Source organism: Lycorma delicatula, chromosome 1, assembly GCF_047948215.1.
Source record: "Lycorma delicatula isolate Av1 chromosome 1, ASM4794821v1, whole genome shotgun sequence".
Lineage (NCBI taxonomy): Eukaryota > Metazoa > Arthropoda > Insecta > Hemiptera > Fulgoridae > Lycorma > Lycorma delicatula.
The window spans coordinates 201,768,420-201,789,816 of record NC_134455.1 but is presented as its reverse complement, the minus strand read 5'-3'; the positions used below and the strand labels follow the sequence as shown (position 1 = coordinate 201,789,816).

Here is a 21,397-nt window from a genome sequence, read left to right as displayed (position 1 = left end):
AAAATCATTAATGAATGTGGAAGATTTAGTAATAAAAGTTGTAGAGAATTTAATTCTTAAAAAATGAATGTAAATACAGCCAAAAATGAAAGTAAATAAAAACTTTTAAAAGTCAGTTTTTTATTGAACCAAAATAGAAAACCACCAACTTTATTAATTTGGGTCCCAAAAATTACAGTAGGTCTTTTTATTAGGAGAGCTGAAATCTGGGCAAAATGTTTCGCTAACTGTAACTTGAAAACAAAGAATTTCCAGACTTATGTGTATATGAACTTTTTCATTATTTTCATCAGTAGAATATGTCCTGAAAGTTTCTCCATTTCTTCATGGGACAGCCTATATATATATATACACACAAGGTCTGTAAATAAAGTGATGAGATTGGTTCAGAAAACCTTTTTATCTACAACCCAATACATGGACTCTATCTCCTTCAAAATAGTTTCCTTGGGAAGCCACACAACGCTTCAAATGGTTTTCCCACTCTTTATAGCAGTGTTGGAACTCTGTAACCAGAATATCCTTCAGATGGTCGGTTACTTTTTTTTAAATGTTTTCTACCGTTCCAAAGTGGTGTCCTTTGAGGTGGTTTTTTAAAGTCAGAAACAGGAAAAAGTCACAGGGATTCAAGTCAGGTGAATAAGGTGGTTGAGGAACTACAGGAATGTTTTCCTTTGCCAAAAATTCAGTAATTGAGAATGCAGTGTGACAAGGTGCATTGTCATGATGCAGCATCCAGTTGTGTTTGATGGCTGGTCTCATGCGGCCAACTCTTTTCTACAGTCTTTCAAGAATTTGTCGGTAAACATATTGATCTACAATCTGTCCTGTAGGCAAAAACTCCTTATGGACAATGCTGTTACTATCAAAAAATAAATTAGCATGGTTTTGATTTTTGATTTGCTCAATTTTGCTTTTTTGGGATGTGGTGAGTTTGAAGTGTGCCACTCCTTGCTCTGGTGTTTTGTTTCTGGGTCTGGATGATCATTAGCTCAAAGTTACTCAAAGGAAAAATGTGACATATTGATCTGGAAACATGTTACCGGTTACATATAAAATTGGTTGTCATGTTAAACTTAAAGATGGATAGCTCTGGATTTGCTTCTCAGTTCCTTTAATTTGACTCTTTTACAGATGTCCTACAATAATTACTCTCTGTTTTCCTAATAGTGTCCTTATACTTTTTCCCTAAGCAGACTGCTACAAATTTGTCAACTGACTAAATTGTTATAAATTCTTTTTTTTAAATGTATTCATCTGACCAGTTCACTTTCATGATGCAAATCAAAACCTGCCTTTCAAAACTTATAATGTAAAGAACAAAATTTGAAAATTTTACGGTAATCTTTCAATAAATTTAAATTTGACATTGAGTAATATAGTCTGATGTAGTGTTCAAGGTAATTATTTAATTCTTTTTTGAATATCTTTTCTAACATCCTGAATGAGAGGTCAAGTATCCTTCTTATGAGAACTGGTTTAAAGTGTGCCTAAAAAAGTTCATATAATAGTTTGAAAATGCTTTACTTCTTGAAAAAATCTTATAGTAGCACTGAACATTTAGGTTATTTTCAAAGGTATTGAAATATGTATATGAACATTTTATCTGCTGCTAAGAGATATATTTCAAAAATAAGACCTCTTCTAGTCAGAATAAAGTCAAGATTTATGAGAAGTTAATGTGTGGCAATAAGATTTGGATTTTCTAATAAAAACAATAATCCTATACATATTCTAATTAGTGGAAAGCTTGTTTTTTGCCAAAAATTCTACCAATTATTTAATAATTAGTTTTTTAATATTTCTGCTGTTCCCTGTAATGTAACTTTTAAGTCTGATTTCCAGCTTTATAGAGATTATGTGGATGTTTTATCTCACTCTGTCTCTTTAACCAATTTAAGTATTTATTTAGAACTAGTTTCTAAATTTTGACTAGCTCTGTAGTATTTCTTAGTGATATTTTAGCATTTGTTGTTATTAATTACTTATTTTGGGAAGGAAATTTTTCCTAATGTTTAAAACTGACTAAAATAATTTCAGTTTTTATAAAAGTTCAAAAACATGGTTTAAAAAATTATTAGCCATCATCAATTCTGCCTTTTCAAAAATTGTTGATAAAATAATTTATAACAAACTTACCATGTCTTATTTATTACAATTTGAAATACTGAATGAAAAGCAATGACTTTTTTTTCACAAAAGACCTTTGAATTACCTTAGTAATATATAGAATTAATAGATATCATATTAAATATCCTGGACACTTGTCCTAAAAGATCACAGGAATATTTATTGACTTGACCAAGGCTTTTAATCTTGTTTATCATTTCATGTTAATTTTTAGATTTCATCACTATGGTACTAAATCTGTTAAAATGAAAGATCATAGGCAAACTGAATTTTTGCATTCATAAAATGGATGTATTAGATCTTCTTGATTGAAAAACATTTCTTAGGCTTGTATTGAAGCATTTATTTTTCTTATTCTTCATATGAGACTTCTCAAATTCCTACATCCTGCCAAATCCTTTTTGTGCACTTTTGGGACTATGTGTTGGCTTCAAATAAAAGTACTTATTATTAATACACTAAAACTGTGTATTCATTCAATAAACTAAAGTACTAGGTTTTAGCGTTAAACTAATTTTAAATAGATCAAAAACAAATACAATAAGTTTTCATTGTAGAGAGAACAAACATGTTAATTGATTAGACTTATAGATTGGTAATGGATTGACAATAGAAGAAGTTGAGTTTTTTGATATTGCCATAGATAAACACTTAGCTGGGAAAACAAATTCAGAAGCACTTGCTTCTAAAATAGATTTTGCATGTTACCTTCTCTCTGGCAGAAACTCAGAATAAGCTCTGAATGAACTAAGTGAAACTCATTAGAACTTCACTCCTCTATTTTGCTTTCTTTTGGTTTTATTCATTGGGGTAATTGAATAGAGACAGATAAAATATTCAAATTGATAAACAATTTAACCATTACAGGCAGAGTTGATGATGCACATAACTGGTATTAGGGAATTAAAAATATCTTATGAGTGTGGAACTAGTTTTTCTATTTTGGTAGTGAGTTCATCAATAAATTCATCAATTTTTGCAGTACATGTGATCATTTGTGTCCTGTCTGTTGAAATCCATTGTTTGTATTCAATTTTGCCCTCTACATCACAGTCATCAAACGTTGTTTGTTGAAAGTATGTTAAATTATCTTTAGAGGGGCAGTTGTCACAGTATCCCAGCATGCATTCACGATTAGGGTTATCACATAGCAGCAGATTTATGAGCTCTTTATATCCCTCTTCAAGTTATGCTGCATGAATGAGAAGTATGACATTCTGGTGAATGGTGCAGATACAGATAGAGTGGGTCCTGCTGGCACCTGCCAAAACACACCATTTGGCAAAAAGCATGCAGAATTTTGAAAAACCTACTTTGACTTCAGGATATTCCCATTTAAAGTTTGAGCATATTTCATTTGGAGTGCTCAAAATTAACAGTTTCCTCTCATATTGTTTTTTTCCCTAAACTTACAACGTCTTTCATACTGGGTAAAACCCGTGACTGTTCATCACTTTGATAAAAATTTGCAACCAACTTTATGACCTCAAGCTTTAGTTTCTTCCCTCTTTTTGGTTCATGTTCAGCAAGGAAACCTTTTTCTTTGGATAGACTTTGGGCTTGCTGAACAGAGTAATCAGAAACTTGAGAAGTACCTTTCATTTTTTTTCTCAACCAGTTCAGATATGCTGGGATTGTTAACAGCTGAACTTTCTTCTTTAATTCAGTTGAGGTAGTAGTTGATTTTTATGTTTTCTACAAGCAAGTCCATATCAGCAGCTTTTTGTTCCATTATATTTTTGTTCTAATTTGGTTCCTTGGTACAACATCAAGAACAGTTTCAATTTTCTTTTCCATATTTTGTTGTAATTTTTGTAGTTTTTGTTGTGCATACCATATTTTACATCTCTCATTAAGAGCATGTATCTTTAAAGGTGAACACCCCACACCTGTTAAAGAAGTATTTAAATAATACTGTCTTCTCCCTCTTCTTTTTATAATTCATTAACTTCAACATCATTTTCATCATCAGCTGCAAGTCTTCATTGCTACCATGATTAGCAGCAGTTGTAAGTAACATTTTACAACAACGGGAACAAAAATTTTCTTCTGGTTTTATTTTAAGCCCTTGCTTGACACATACCCTGCTCTGTTGTAAACTTACCACTCTTGAAGTTTTTTTAATAGGTTTCTTTGCCTTTTTTGTTGGAATTCATACTTTTTTAAAAATAAACTCTTATGATGAAGGGAAACTGTAGTAAGATTATGAACTTCATTTCTTAGCTTAAATATATTGAGTTCTTCCTCAATGCCTGTTCACTTGCATTTTCTATTATTACTTTTTGGGTGACATAACTCATTTTGTGACATTCTGTCTGTGCTGTTATCCCTACACTGCACTTATCTTCCATTTCAAATTAAATAGCAAGTTCAAATTTCTTGTACCTGGTAATTTAATACAAATGTTCTAGCAAGTATCCAATTGTTATTATGTATTTTTTTTTTTAATGAGTAGCCTAGTTTCAAAATCAGCCATATCCAAAAATTTTCGATATTGATTTTTTAGTCTATATTTCATAAGTTAGTCACACAATATATGCAATATATGCAATAAAACAAGATTTTATACCAGCTATATCACAAGAAAACTGCTTGATTTGTTTCAAAGTCAGCCACATCCTGAAATAATACAATACAAATATTTGAAAAAATAATTATTACTTTTTAAATTTATTAGAAAGTGTGTGCTAAAATATTTATTGTAAATGTTATGTTTTTTTTAAAAAATAAAAGTAAATTATTTTGTAGTCGGAAATCAAATTTTTTGTTTTAAAACCAGCCAAGTCCCAAATTCTGTCTCAAAATCAGCCACATCCAAACAAAAAATTGAGTTTTCTGGTAAATTTAAATAGTAAACAAAATACATTTTTTATTATTTAATTAGGAATGACTTAATTATTCTGTCATAAATAAATAAAAATTTTAGCCATGAAATTGTTACTGCTACCAGTTTTTTTGCTGCCCTGAATAATTTAATGAAATGGATATGGCTGATTTTGAAACTAGGCTACTCAAATATATTACTAAAAAAAGTTCAATTACTTATAGTTTACTAGGATTAATAATCCATAAAGTAAAGAAAAACACACAAAAACCACTACACACTCACATACAGAATTAATACATAAAATCCTAAGCAGTATACACCATGCTGTTTTTTTTTCAGTAAGTACAAGTTGCAGACTGACTAGGCAAGCAAATAATAGCTTGTCTGATGATATGCCTGACCAGACATGTATGTCTCCTGTTGCTACTTGCACAGTTCCAGCAGCAAACAAACATGACTGCACAGTTTGCAAGCTGGGCCTGTTTCTATTTGCAGCTTTCTTTTTGAACTCAGTTAAGAATTGTAAATAAATAATTTCTTATTGCTCTAAAAATAGTGCAAGTGACAGTTTAACAATTAACGTAGGTCCTACTATGGCTCAATGAGTAATTTTGAAAACGTTTTCATTTACCTTAAAAAACTATACAAAGGAATGAAAACCACAAAAATTTTATTTGTTTATATTATAACCCATTTCATAAGGACTGTATAGGAAAAACCTTTTTGAATATCCCTTTCCCTTCTTGAGATATTGAGTTTAACGCTAAACCTTGTCTTCGTTTTTAAAAATCTTAGAGATGCAAAAATAAGATTTTTTTCTGCCCAAATTGTTACACTTAGAATAATGTTATGTTTTTCTCTAGAATCCCCATAGTTTAGAGAGCAAAACTTGAAAATTTCACGAGTGGATGAAAAATAAACACATGACAAATTATTTTATATTTACAGACGCTTTTTGTTTGGCAACATCTGACCAGCAAAACGTGAAAGACCTCAAAAGTTTGAATGGCCATAACATGATAACAAAGCGAGATAGAGAGTTGAAATTTGGTGTGGTTACATACCTCTATAGGTAGAACAAACAAGTTAAGTTTAATTAAAATATGAGATGGTGGGCGAGAAAATTGCTTTTTGTGGTTGAATTGACCCTAATGAAATATTGAGATTCATCAAAAAATTAATAATTATTCATAAAAGATTTTAATGATACACTAATCATAACTGAAATACACATGTAAGCAAATCACCAGGTATCAAAAGCAGAAACATAATTTTACAGAATATGACATCCAAGCAATGAATGGAAAAAATAGAAATGTTCCTTGATCTGTTTTAATTTTTAAAAATTCCAGGAAATACTAAACAATGTACCATTCACTGAATCCCAACAACTCTCTTGAACATAGTCAATCAGCAATTTATAGCAGCTTTCAAGATGAACATCAAGGCTATATGTGGACGTGGAACCAGAAGTGTTTTATTGTAGAAATTATAAATTTACATGCTACTTAACATTAATTCCATTAATTGACAAATAAACACTCTTGTGCAAAATATTTTGCATTGTTGAAACAGTTGCATGTTTAGGACATACATAGCCTTTTTGAGAGGACTAGCTAAGTTATAAGCTGGTTGCTGTCCACAGAAGTTAGTGACTAATTAAGATAAGAGAAAGATAAGTGTTGAATAAAGTTACCCATAGATCAAATATTACTGACCTAAAAACTACTTCACTTCAAAAATCATTTAATACTATTTTAATGTAAAACATTTTTTATTAATTTTTTTTTTTATGTATTATGCACATAGTTATTTTATTTTCTGATTAGAATTTTTGTGTTTTTTTTAGGCAAATAGATCCATTATATGGTAGTGGCCTCACAGTGTCTATGGATGTTAATGCTTGTATTGGAACACTAAATGAGGTCAGATTTCTGGAACATGTTCAGTGCAAAATATCTTTGAGATTCTTCCCACGTGGTAACCTTCGTATAATGTTAACTTCACCTATGGGCACAACCTCAACTCTTCTTTTTGAAAGGCCTCGTGATGTTGTCAGTTCTAACTTTGATGACTGGCCATTCCTTAGTGTACATTTCTGGGGAGAAAAAGTTGAGGGACGATGGAGATTAGAGATAATAAATGCTGGAAACAGACATGTTAACCGAGCAGGTATGATTTCTAATTTAATATTAAATCATGATTATTTATATCAGTTAAGTAGTTTAAAATCACAGATTTTGTGTGCATGATGGGTTGTGAGAACCATCTTTTTTTAAATGGTACTGATCTTTTTTTTAGTCATACTATTTTCCTTAATCGCTATTTGTATTAAAAATTATTGCTTACACTGGTCAACATAAAATTTGGAACTGAAAAGGGAGTTGGTCTTCTATGTTGTTTTTTATATGCTGAATCAGAATATGTATTTTGAAACAACCCATCATGTAACATTCTTAAGTTAACCCTTAAATTTATTTTTTCTATCATTCATGGAACAAACAATACAAATAAGTATATATTTTCGATATATTTCTTACTCACATCTGATTTATATTGTGATGCATGCTGTAGACTTATATTTGATACATAAGTCAAATGATGTCATTTCATATCAAGCCAGACATGTATAGATATGTCAGTTGAGTCAAGTAATGAATAATTCAACATGATGAAATCTTCTTCAGCTCTTGGTATGATTTGTTTTGTGTTTAGTTGTAGTAGTGGTTTTATCATACACATATTATTAAGATTGTTTCATAATTGATGCCATAAATTTAGTGAAAGGTATTTATGACAAAACAACTTTTTGGTGTTATTTTATTGAACATCAAGATTTTTTAAGTGTGTGTTCTCTCTCTCTCTCTCACACTCTCTCTCTCTCTCTCTCTCTCTCTCTCTCTCTCTCTCTCTCTCTCTCTCTCTCTCTCTCTCTCTCTCTCTCTCTCTCTCTCTCTCTCTCTCTCTCTCTCTCTCTCTCTCTCTCTCTCTCTCTCTCTCTCTCTCTCTCTCTCTCTCTGTGTGTGTGTGTGTGTGTGTGTGTGTGTGTGTGTGTGTGTGTGTGTGTGTGTGTTATTGCACTTTAATTTGTTCCTGCCATGATGTTAGGGGGCTAATATCTGAACTGAACACAGAATATGTTATTCATGATTGGTGTTTATTTATAAACTGATCAAAAAGAAGCTTAAAGGCAGTGTTGTTGTTGTTGCATAACTCAAATAAGTTTTCTTCTATAATGTTAGCACCTGCTGTAGGAAAGAAAGAAACATATGACAGTATGTCAAAAATGTTAAAAGCTCTTAAGTATAATGAACACTCACAGCAGATCATTGGTGACCTGAAAGTCCTGAAAGTGATAGTACTTCATCTCGGTCACCAGAGTCACTTTACAAAATGTATGTGTTTCTTGTGTTTGTGGAACAGTTGGGCTACAGATAAACACTACACAGTTAAAGATTAGCCAAAAAGAAATCAGTTTACCACAGGAAAGGAAAATGTTGTCAATATTCCGCTTGTCTAAGCAGAATGTATTATTTTACCACCTCTACACATAAAATTAGACCTGATGAAAAATTTTTGTAAAAGCATTAGATAAAGATGGAGATGGCTTAAAATATTTAGCTGAGGTTTTTTCACAATTAAGTAAAGCCAAATTAAAGAGGGAATATTCATTGGGCTACAAATAAGAAAATTAATTTATGAAAATATATTTGACAGCAAACTGAATCCTAAAGAACTGGCAGCATGGAAGTCATTCAAAAATGTCGTTAGTGGTTTAGTTAGAAACAAAAAAGCTGAAAACCATGATCAGCTTATAAATAAACTCTTAATGAACTACAGAAATTTAGGCGCAGAATGTCATTGAAAATTCATTTTTTACATTCTCATTTGGACTTTTTTCCTTTAAACTTTGGCGACATCAGCGACGAACAAGAAGAAAGATTCCACCAAGATAAATATTCTAGATGGAACGTTACCAAGGCAGATGGGATGAATCTATGATGAGTGACTACTGCTGGACAATATAAAAGAGAAGACTTCACTGAACACAAAAGGAAAATAAGAAAACAGAAATTAAGATTAACATAAATGTCTACAAAATAAAATTAGGAATTTTAATTGTAATTATTATTTTTTTTTATAATTTTTGTATTATTTAAGAAGTTTCTCACTATTTTTAAGGGTCATAACTAAAACTCTGAGGGTAATGAAGAAAAACTGATTTCACTTTAAGATTCAACATAAAAAATGCATTCTAATTCACCTACTTTTATCTGAGTTCCAGATTATTTATTTTTTTTTTTGTTTACCTTTGTTAACAATTTAAAAATTGTTGCAATCTTTAACAAGCCATTAAAATTTGCATTAAAAATTATTCACATCACTGGTGAGTATGACACTCAGTCCTCTGAGTACTGCGCAGCTGAAAGCAATGGAAAACTACAGCTGCTTTTTTTCCAAGAAAATGTGGCTCTCTGCATTTTCATATAGCAATGATGGAGGCGCCTTCCATGGTAAAATATTCCAGAGGTAAACTAGTCCCCCGTTCGGATCTCCGGGTGGGGACTACTAAGGAAGGGGTCACCAGAAAATTAAAAAATAACATTCTACGAGTCGGAGCGTGGAATGTTAGAAGCTTAAAAAAGGTTGGTAGGCTAGAAAATTTAAAAAGGGAAATGGATAGGATAAATGTGGATGTAGTAGGAATTAGTGAGGTTCGGTGGGAAGAGGAAGGCGACTTTTGGTCATGTGATTTTAGAGTAATTAACTCAGCTTTAAATAATGGGCAGGCAGGAGTAGGTTTTATAATGAACAAGAAGATAGGGAAGAGAATAGGGTATTTCAAAATGCATAGCGATAGAATCATTGTAATAAGGATAAAATCAAAAACTAAACCGACAACGATTGTTAACGTCTACATGCCTACAAGCGCCCATGATGATGATGAGGTAGAGTGTGTATACGAAGAGATTGATGAAGCAATTAAACACGTGAAAGGAGATGAAAATTTAATAATAGTTGGAGATTGGAATGCAAGCATTGGAAAAGGCAAGGAAGGAAATATAGTGGGTGAATACGGGCTGGGCAAAAGGAATGAAAGAGGGGACCGACTTCCTAAATAAAAATAAAAAAAAAAAAAAAAAAAAAGAAGAGTTTTGCACGAAGTATAATTTAGTAATTGCCAACACCCAATTTAAAAATCATAATAGAAGAATATACACTTGGAAAAAGCCAGGCGATACTGCAAAGTATCAGATAGATTATATCATGGTTAAGCAAAGATTTAGAAATCAACTCGTTGACTGCAAAACTTACCCTGGAGCAGACATTGATAGCGACCATAATTTGGTGATAATGAAATGTAGATTGGGGTTTAAAAACCTCAAGAAAAGGTGTCAGATGAATCGGTGGAATTTAGAGAAGCTTGAGGAAGAGGAGGTAAAGAAGATTTTTGAGGAGGACATCGCAAGAGGTCTGAGAAAAAAAGATAAGGTAGAAAATGTAGAAGAAGAATGGGAGAATGTTAAAAAGGAAATTCTTAAATCAGCAGAAGCAAACTTAGGCAGAATAAAGAGAACTGGTAGAAAACCTTGGGTTTCAGACGATATATTGCAGCTGATGGATGAACGTAGAAAATATAAGAATGCTAGTGATGAAGAAAGTAAAAGGAACTATCGGCAATTAAGAAATGCTATAAACAGGAAGTGCAAACTGGCGAAAGAAGAGTGGATTAAAGAAAAGTGTTCAGAAGTGGAAAGCGAAATGAACATTGGTAAAATAGACGGAGCATACAGGAAAGTTAAGGAAAATTTTGGGGCACATAAATTAAAATCTAATAATGTGTTAAACAAAGATGGTACACCAATATATAGTACGAAAGGTAAAGTCGATAGATGGGTGGAATATATTGAAGAGTTATATGGAGGAAATGAATTAGAAAATGGTGTTATAGAGGAAGAAGAGGAAGTTGAGGAGGATGAAATGGGAGAAACAATACTGAGATCTGAATTTAAGAGAGCATTAAAAGATTTAAAGGGCAGAAAGGCTCCTGGAATAGACGGAATACCTGTAGAATTACTGCGCAGTGCAGGTGAGGAAGCGATTGATAGATTATACAAACTGGTGTGTAATATTTACGAAAAAGGGGAATTTCCGTCAGACTTCAAAAAAAGTGTTATAGTCATGATACCAAAGAAAGCAGGGGCAGATAAATGTGAAGAATACAGAACAATTAGTTTAACTAGTCATGCATCAAAAATCTTAACTAGAATTCTATACAGAAGAATTGACAGGAGAGTGGAAGAAGCGTTAGAAAAAGACCAATTTGGTTTCAGGAAAAGTATAGGGACAAGGGAAGCAATTTTAGGCCTCAGATTAATAGTAGAAGGAAGATTAAAGAAAAACAAACCAACATACTTGGCGTTTATATACTTAGAAAAGGCATTCGATAACGTAGACTGGAATAAAATGTTCAGCATTTTAAAAAAATTAGGGTTCAAATACAGAGATAGAAGAACAATTGCTAACATGTACAGGAACTAAACAGCAACAGTAACAATTGAAGAACATAAGAAAGAAGCCGTAATAACAAAGGGTGTCCGTCAAGGATGTTCCCTATCTCCGTTACTTTTTAATCTTTACATGGAACTAGCAGTTAATGATGTTAAAGAACAATTTAGATTCGGAGTAACAGTACAAGGTGAAAAGATAAAGATGCTACGATTTGCTGATGATATAGTAATTCTAGCCGAGAATAAAAAGGATTTAGAAGAAACAATGAACGGCATAGATGAAGTCCTACACAAGAACTATCGCAGGCAAATAAACAAGAACAAAACAAAAGTAATGAAATGTAGTAGAAATAACAAAGATGGACCACTAAATGTGAAAATAGGAGGAGAAAAGATTATGGAGGTAGAAGAATTTTGTTATTTGAAGTAGAATTACTAAAGATGGACGAAGCAGGAGCGGTATAAAATGCCGAATAGCACAAGCGAAACGAACCTTCAGTAAGAAATAAAATTAATTAAAAAGTTAAGCTTGATTTTTTGATAAGTTTAATCTCTTAAACTTCTTCTTTAATCTCTTATCTAGTCATGTAGCTCACCTTATGATATAAGATGTGGCTCAGTGGATTTGTAATTCAAAGACTGAATCGTGAATCTCTTCGTTTATACTGCCCACTTATTCATCACTGTTTTCACAAGAAAGGTTTTCAGGAACCTTGGGAATCGGAATGAATTCACTATGATGTGTAGGACTGAGTGCAAATGGCGAGGAAGGATACAGTATAGTGTCTTTAGACTACTTAGAAAGTCCAAACGCATTAGTTAAACAACAACTAATAAAGTGATCTTTTGGTTCATGCCAAACCATATGGCAAGGCCTTTCATCTACCTTTTAGCCATTCTCTTAAGTCGACCTCAAAGTTACTTCATATTATATGAGGTCTTCATGTCTTATTCTGATCACCGATTTTACAGTTAAAGTACAATTTATATGCTCTTTTTATGAAAAGTACAATGTTTTTTTAATTGATATTATAGTGAACTCACCACACACATAACAAAAATTGTCCGAATCGTATATACACTTACAAGGCATTATGAGACTTCATTGTTCACTCATTTAATACAGTTATCAGGTTGACTGAACAGATTATACTATTAAACGCAGGAGGCTAACAAAGCCAACAAGCTATATATTGTTTTTAATTGTACATGATGAATTTTTCAAAAACGTAGGGTGATGGAAAAATTCTAAACTTAGATTCGTTTTCAGCATTAATAATTTGTTTACATCAAAAATTATTTTAAATATCAGGAAAAGATTTTTGAAAGTATATGTTTGGAGTGTCGCTTTATGTGGAAGTGAAACTTGGACAATCGGAGTATCTGAGGAGAAAAGATTAGAAGCTTTTGAAGTGTGGTGCTATAGGAGAATGTTAAAAATCAGATGGGTGGATATAGTGACAAATGAAGAGGTATTGCGGTAAATAGATGAAGAAAGAAGCATTTGGAAAAAATATAGTTAAAAGAAGAGACAGACTTATATGCCACATACTAAGGCATACTGGAATAGTCGCTTTAATATTGGAAGGACAGGTAGAAGGAAAAAATTGTGTAGGCAGGCCACGTTTGGAATATGTAAAACAAAGTGTTAGGGATGTAGGATGTAGAGGGTATACTGAAATGAAACGACTAGCACTAGATAGGGAATCTTGGAGAGCTGCATCAAACCAGTCAAATGACTGAAGACAACAAAAAAAAAAGTTTTATGATTTAAAATACAGTAAATATATAATTATATACAAGTTTTATGCATGGTAAATATAGAAGTTATGGTGTGGGATTGAATTAATGATTTATATAATGGGTAGAAATAAGATTTAAATAAAACCAGTAGATTAAAATTCTGAGTGATGGCTAGATGCCATCCTTCCTTGATACAAAATAGTTATTAAGCATTTTCATACCTGGGATTTGCATTTTGACAACAAAAACAACACACTACTGGTGTATCCAAAAACCAACCCATTTTTAAATTACACAACATTAATTACCTGATTTTTAATGTTCTAGGTATATTACAAAAGTGGCAGTTAATATTTTATGGTACAGCAACAAATCCAATAAGATTGCGAACACCACAGTCACAAGCTTCTCAACAGACACAGCAATCTGCAAGCAGTAGCAGCAGTTTTACTTTTCCATCAAACAACTTCTACAGTACTAGTGATATATTTAATAATCCTGGTTTTCGTAATCTACCAAATATTTTTAGTGCGGCTGGTAGTGAACCTGCGGTAAGAAAATTGTATAAAAATTTTCCTTTTTTTTTTCTTTTTTTTTATGAAACTGTTAATTCTTAGCTATTTGATATCATCCTCAAAGGTGTATTAGTTGTTGAAATATGCTTATTGTTGGCAGTGTAAGTTTTTATTTTGAATCCAGATTTACTGCTGCTATCAACTTCTGAGCATTTAAAATAACAAATATAATATGATACGCATTCTTATAGATGCCAGAGTAACATGACTGATGCTGTTCAAATATTATGTTTTAAATGTGGTTTTCTTGGTATTAGTGCACCAGCCAGTTTTTATTTATCATCACAAACATAAATAATCATTTGACACTAACCTTGAATGCTGCCCTTTAAACAATATTTTTTAAATAAAATTTTATAAAAAATGGAAATATTATGGAATCTGCAATCATCCTGCATTAACCACTATTAACTATTTAGTAACTTTTTTCTTCATTTCTTAATTTAATTTTTTTTTCTTGTAAGAGAAAATATAATAATTTATTAGCAGTTTTTTTTAAATGTTAACTTTTAACCTCAATCAATGAGTAGTAGTGATACAAATTAAAATTTTCTGGCAAGATAAAAAATCCTCCTTGTAATGTTATTGCTACTTTAACTTTTTATTCTTTTGAAATAAGACCGCCAACATATTGCAAATAAATGGGATATGTAACCACTTTATTATGGAATTAATTTTGGTATACAAGTCCTGCTTGAAATACTATGTTTTTGACATCAGGGTGAATGATTTTATTTTGGTTCAAAATAATGGAAAAGTTCATTTTCTAAAACATATATTAAAAGATTATTGTAAGTCTAGTTTCAGATAAGTCATTTAAACAATGTGGTTTATACATTTTTAATTCCAGAATTTTTTTATAAGATTTTAAAATGACAATTGAAATATTTGATTGGAAGCAACTAGATTGATGTTTAGTCATTGGTTACAAAAGAAGGATTTCAGCTGGGCTTCTGATATGCTAATATTAGAACCCCAGATATGGTGTGTAATGAAGCCAGTTTATTTTACAACAGTGCTTGAAGCTAAACTCTGATTAGAAAGAAACTTTGATCCACGTAACTATTGTCAGATCATGAGCTATTGCCATGTGTTATTGTTCTTTATGGATTTAATGTTTATTTATTGTGTTTTATTTGTTACTTTATTTAATTATTTATTTTTTTATTACAGTTTTTTTATCTTTCTTAATGCTTAATATAATTTGCTCTATGATATGTTATTTTCAGGGTTCAGTAGCACCACTGGGAGCTGATAAAGATGCTCCTGTGGGCATTGTTACAAATGATAACAGTGTAGTATCTCCTAGCGATGTCAGTAGTGATGTTAGAAGAGTGTTACATAATTGTGATCCAGAATGTGATTCTCAAGGTTGTTATGGAAAAGGACCGACACAGTGTGTCAATTGCAGACATTATAGATTGGACAAGTAAGTGCTCCTGGTGCCAGCTCACATGGCTTATGAATGATGTGTGTACTATGCTATTATGAAATAACAATGTATCCTTAAGTTGGTTTCCCGTTCAACCTTATAATGATTTCTAAATACACAGCAATAATAAAGTGAAATTTATTTTTAATATTATTTAAGAATTTCAACAATACTTTCATAAATATAAATAAATACACTTACAAATCTTCCTTCACATAATCAAAATTACAGTATGAACTTAAATTTCACATTTTATACATTTTTTTTTTAAATCACCAATTCATTAAAGCATGATTCAAGATCATCCACTTGGCTAGTAAACACATTAAAATATAATAAATAAACTAAATGCTACTATATAACTTCCTGTCTATAAACCATAATTTATATTACTCTTAGAACAATTTATAAATCTATTGTAACATTTATAAATATAAATTTAAAAAAAACATAATTAAAATATATACAATTGTTTGTGGCTGGCCTCTTCATCTGCTCTACTCGTAATAATTTATTTCCATAACAAACAATTTTCAGTTAAAGTAAATAAACAAAGAAATTTTAAATAATTATTAAGAACTCTTACTTTAATCTACACCTAGGAACTAATACTTTTTTTAAATAAGATAATATTTTAATTTTACCGTTTTTTAAAAATGTTATTACATATATAAAATTTACTAAAAAATAAAATAAATGGTAGCTAAGCAAGTATTAGATACAAGAACCAACAGCACTGATAAAATTAAAAGATTTTTCCTTTTTTCATGTAATGCCTCAATTATTATTAAAATTTTATATAATTAATACAGCTTATTTTAATAAAGATCTCAGAATTGATATGTTAAATTAAAGAATTAAATTCATCTTAACTGCTAACTGACAAAACATAATTTAATAATATTAACAGCTAATAAATATATTTAAAGATAATAATAATAATAAAAATGAACAAACTCACAAACAAAAAATGCTGATATTTTTTAAAATTATTATAAAGTAATAGTAACATTAGCAGTCAAATAAATCAACAAAACTATGAAAAATAAACTAAAATACCTTACATAACAATAAAACCAGTAACGAAATTTGAATTTAATGAGTACTTAATAAAAATAATTATTTTGAGTAAACTTCATATGTAAATTTATGCTTAGTTTTATGGTTTACCTGTCTACTATCTGTTAATTTGGCCTTTTACTAAATTTAAATAATTTGTTTTAACCATTTTATTGTCCCTTTCATGCCACATGACATTGTTGCACTTTGTAGCAGCTTCTGCATATTTATAAAAAACTTTTTATAAACATCCAATTATATAAATATTTGTAATAAAGATATATGGTAAAAATTGGCTGCAGATTGGCTTCTCCAGTATTCGTATCTTAGAAAAAATTCAGAAAAGTTCTAAAACCCGATCCTGAAAGACTGAATGCAAAAGTCCACTATCATTTATTTTGTTTATACTAATGATGTAAATTATTATTTACATGAGTTCAGGTATTATGTTGCAAACCCAAAATTAAATTATTACTTTTCCCTCTGTTTCTAGATCCCTTAATTTAATCTTAGTAATTTTATTACCAGTTTTAATCTTTCTAATTCAGTAATTCAGCCATGCTTCAAAACTTTATTCTAATGTTTAATCTCTCTTATTTCTGTTAATATTTATCTCACATTCCTTAGAAGCTCTCCGTAATGTGTTTACTTTAGCTACTGTACCCATTGGCATTTTGAATGCTTATAAGAGTGAAATTGATTCTTAAGAGTTAGTACTTTTAGTGTGACCTTAGACATTTACCCCCACTTGACTTAGTGTAAAATAAGTAGGAATTTGTAGAACTGTTGGCCATTCATAAAGTCAAATAATTACATAATATATATTTTGTATTAATAATTTTAATAATATTTATTTAAATAAACATATTATTTTAAAATAAATATTATTAAAGTATGTTTAGGTCCAGTGTGTTTCCTGAATCATTCTGTTATTAATAGACTCCATATTATTATCCACATGCAGACAATATGTTTACTTTTGGCCAGTTAATTGCTGAATCAGGAATAAAACCCTTCAAAGGATGTCAGTAAAATTTAACTTATGCAATAATTTCAGTCTGTCTACAGAGTCAAAATCTTTCACTAAATATAAAAAAAACTAGTATAAGTGGCAATTAGAACTGATTTCCTAGTAAATTTCTTTACTAAGGAAGAATAAAACATCAGAAATATTTTTATGTTTTTTAAATCTAAATTGGCATTGGGAATGGATATTAAATTTCCCAAGATGTTGAGTTAATCTTTCTTTAACCAATATGTTTATGACATTAACAAAAATATTTAATAGAGAATGTGGATGATAATTAGCTATATCAGTAATGTCATTATTTTTATTTACTTTAACTTTAGTTTCTTTAAAAAAAAAAAAAATCAAACTGGTTTTTTAACTTAAATTAATAATATGTTTAAGGTTTGATTTTAACATTTATACTAAAATATCTTAATCACGTGTAGAGCAACCATGGAATTAATTTTGTAGATGCTATTCTTGGATGATGTACAGATTCAAAATTTTGCTTCAGCTTTTATTTATTATTGTCAAAAACTGGCTCTCTACTGGAATCCAATATCAACTAATTTAGTTTCAATTTGAGAAAAAACCTATGAAAATTGTTAGCAGCAATTTTTAGTTGGATAGGTATATTTGTTTCCATCATGTACACCTAAAAGCTTTTCTTTTGAGAACACACCCTTTCTATTAGTATTACCCAATAACTCATTAAGTTTTTGCCAAAGTACTGTATTTACTTCCTTTTTTGATTTACCTCTATAATATATTTTTTTTTAATTTGTTAAATTATTCCTGTATAATTAAAAATGATTACTAAGACAAACATTAACAGGTTGCTTTTTAATTCTTAAGTTTATCCTTTTTCTGTAATAGATTGACCTAATTCTTTTGTTATCCAAGATTTAATTAAAATATATATTTCACAAATAGGCAGAAGTATATTAGGTTTTACATATCTTCTTAATTAACGTAATGACACATTGAATAATTTATAGAATTTCTGACTTTACTGCTAATATATTGTTCATCTATTCTTAGTAGAATAACAATAAATATATTACTATAATTTGACTCTCCACAGTTTATATACAATTCAATAGTTTATATACAATATTTGTAATGTCTCCCAACCTATTAATCAATTGATCAACTAGTTACAAACCAAGAGACATTACTAATCAACTGATACCTGTTAATATCTCTAGTAATCCTTTTTTTATCTTCTTTTCTGCCAAATCCAAAATTAGACAGAATACTTTTAATAGGGTGTAGGATACAATGGTTAATAACAAGTCCCATTGCTGTTCGACAGTTATATGATGTTATCTCAATAAACACAGGCATATAGTGCAGATAGATAAGTTTATTTAAAACATCCTATTCTTAATAAAAGTTACTATTAAAATAACTGTTTTGAAAATATATTGAAATAATAGACATTAACCAACATATTGTGCAAAGCTTACATAGAAACAGATGGAATAATTTAATCAGAAATTTCGTGAAAGCATAGTTTCAGTTTTCATTAATCTTGTATTGAATTATAATTTTTTTTGTTATAAGATAAAAATCTAATGAGTAAATCATGTTTAATTATAATCAGATTAATCGCTAACTGTATGTATTAATAATGAAAATAATAACAGAAAAGTATATAAGTTAGTAATAAATACTGTAGTTACATTCTGTGTTTACATTTTTTGAAGTTTGATTACTTTTAAATAATAATAAATTTATATTTCTGATGTATTATATTAATTTTTTTCTTCATTAGTACGTGTGTTAGTCGTTGCCCTCCACGAAGTTTCCCTAACCAAGGTGGTGTTTGTTGGCCTTGCCATGAATCTTGTGAAACTTGTGCTGGCGCTGGCCAGGATTCATGTCTTACTTGTGCTCCAGCACATCTCAGAGTAACTGATCTTGCTGTCTGCTTACAAGTTTGCCCTGAGGGTTACTATGAGGGTAAGTGAGTAAAAAGGTTTTTTAAAATATTAATTTTTGGTTTGTAGGTAAAGAATTTAATGTAAGCTGAAACCAATAAAACATTAGTTTATTTTTTACATAAGATTTGAGAGAATATGCTACAGGTTATTGAATTAAATAGCAACTAACTTGATGTTTAAATGTTAACAAAAATAAGCTTAAAATATTTTTGTTTGGTGATGTGTTTTAGCACAATCGTGCATTATATTTCTCAACTTTTATTACAATGTTCATTTGTTTACTTGTTTTTATTCTTTTCTTTACCTTTATATCAGGTTAACCTATTATTGATTCTGTAATTATAAAATTGAATTATGCAATAGAGTCTCTTAAGAAATAACCATTATCTAAATTTTATTTTCATTTAATGTAATTAATCTAGCTTTCTTTTGGTTATTAACTCGACTGTTAATTAGTCAAATTCTTTTCAATATACTACTGCTTGTCAAAAAATTGTTTTTTCCTTTTTTATTACACTTATTTGAAAAGAACAAAGTAGCTTTTATTAAATACAAGTTTTCAGAATTATATAATTATACAACAAATACAGAAGAATTAAAGAGATTAAGGCACAAAGTCTCTTGTCATGTATCTATTGGTGAGTTATCTATCTGTAGTTATTTCTCATCGCTGGCTAAACATTTTTTATTTCAGTTTTTGATATAGTCAGTTGATAACATGTTCTATAAAAAATACTGAACTCAAATGTACTATAAGTTATCTTCTGTATAAATTGATATATAAACATGATGTATGCGTATATAAAGTATAATATATGTATATAATATATATAAAGTATATATATGTATATATAATATATATAAAGTATAATATATGTGTATTGATCTTTGCTTAAAACTTGAGAACTTCTGGGCTTATCTGAATAATTCTTTACTATTGTTTTTATTGAATTTTAAATGTTGTTTTAGACATAATAAAGCCATATTACCTCATTATATTTTATAAAAATGGTTTTCATGTAGTAATATTTTGAGCCTCTTACTAAATAACATTCTGCAAGAGAAAGCTACATATTACAGGTTTCTGCAAGTGTAATTTCTGAAAAAACTGAATTTTGTTGTAATATTTCATTTATCAAAACTGGATAGATTCTTTTAGAGTATCAGTGAAACTCTGTTGCTTGCACCATGACTTTAACAGATATGCAAGTGGCATCATTTTTTTAGGGAAAAATGATTTGTGTGCTGTATTTGTAATGAAGGTTATGTCAGGAAATAATTTTGTATAATATATTTTATTTTCATGTTATCTTTGTATTCCATACAAAACTAAAGAAAAAGAGCTTTTGTTTGTGATTTGTGTCTGGTTTTACTATTTGTTCAGGAGTAAGCATGAATGACATTTTTAAAAAAGCTGGAAGAATGTGTTATTTTAACCAAATATGGCAATAAATCTTATAAAAGCTATTCATCACTTGAAGTATTTGTCATCATTTAAGGTATCTGTCATCACCTCTTGAAAAAATATAAAGCAATGAAAATTAAAGATAATATTATTGAATGAAAGTTTGCAAGAAAGTTTTTAGAATTTTAAAAAATGGGATTCAATTTCCATTCAACTGGGATTGTTTTTTTTGTGATTTAGACCTTTCAGATGAATTATATAAATGATTTCATGGAGAGAATTAAGACAAATAAACTTTGGAAAGATTTTCACATTGATATTTTTTTAGAAATTGTTATTAATTGCCTGCTTCTGTATAATTAGTAAGATCAAATATATGGAAGAATACCAGTTAGGTTTGCTAATTCACAAATGTAATATTCATTAAGATAAGTATTATGAAAAATTGAATCATAAATGTATGTATATCAGAATTTTAAGATTCATATTAATAATACAAAAAGTCTAGTCGCAACAATTAACAATATTACGTGGGGATTAAGTGCTACATTACTGTCTATTAAACTGACCACATCTAATCAAAAAGAGAATAACTCTCTAGTTAAAATTAACTCAGTTCAGTGATCAGATAAAGATAGAAGAAAGCTGTTCAAAGACATACAATTTAGAACCATCTTGTATAAAGTTCCTCCAAGGAGGTAACAGTCAACTTTAGCCTGTTCAATTGTCTTTCTTTTAGTTTAACAAACAAATGTCCAG

At 29.7% G+C, this 21,397-nt stretch overlaps 1 protein-coding gene across 1 annotated transcript in view; it reads left to right on the top strand.

The window, feature by feature from the left end:
* Window positions 1–21,397, top strand: part of Fur2 (furin-like protease 2) — a 605,551-nt gene that overhangs the window by 540,621 nt on the left and 43,533 nt on the right. The window contains exons 10-13 of the mRNA XM_075370714.1: window positions 6,807–7,129; window positions 13,540–13,763; window positions 15,017–15,216; window positions 19,065–19,252. Of these exons, the coding sequence (XP_075226829.1) occupies window positions 6,807–7,129; window positions 13,540–13,763; window positions 15,017–15,216; window positions 19,065–19,252 (935 nt within the window). The remainder of the gene's footprint in view (window positions 1–6,806; window positions 7,130–13,539; window positions 13,764–15,016; window positions 15,217–19,064; window positions 19,253–21,397) is intronic.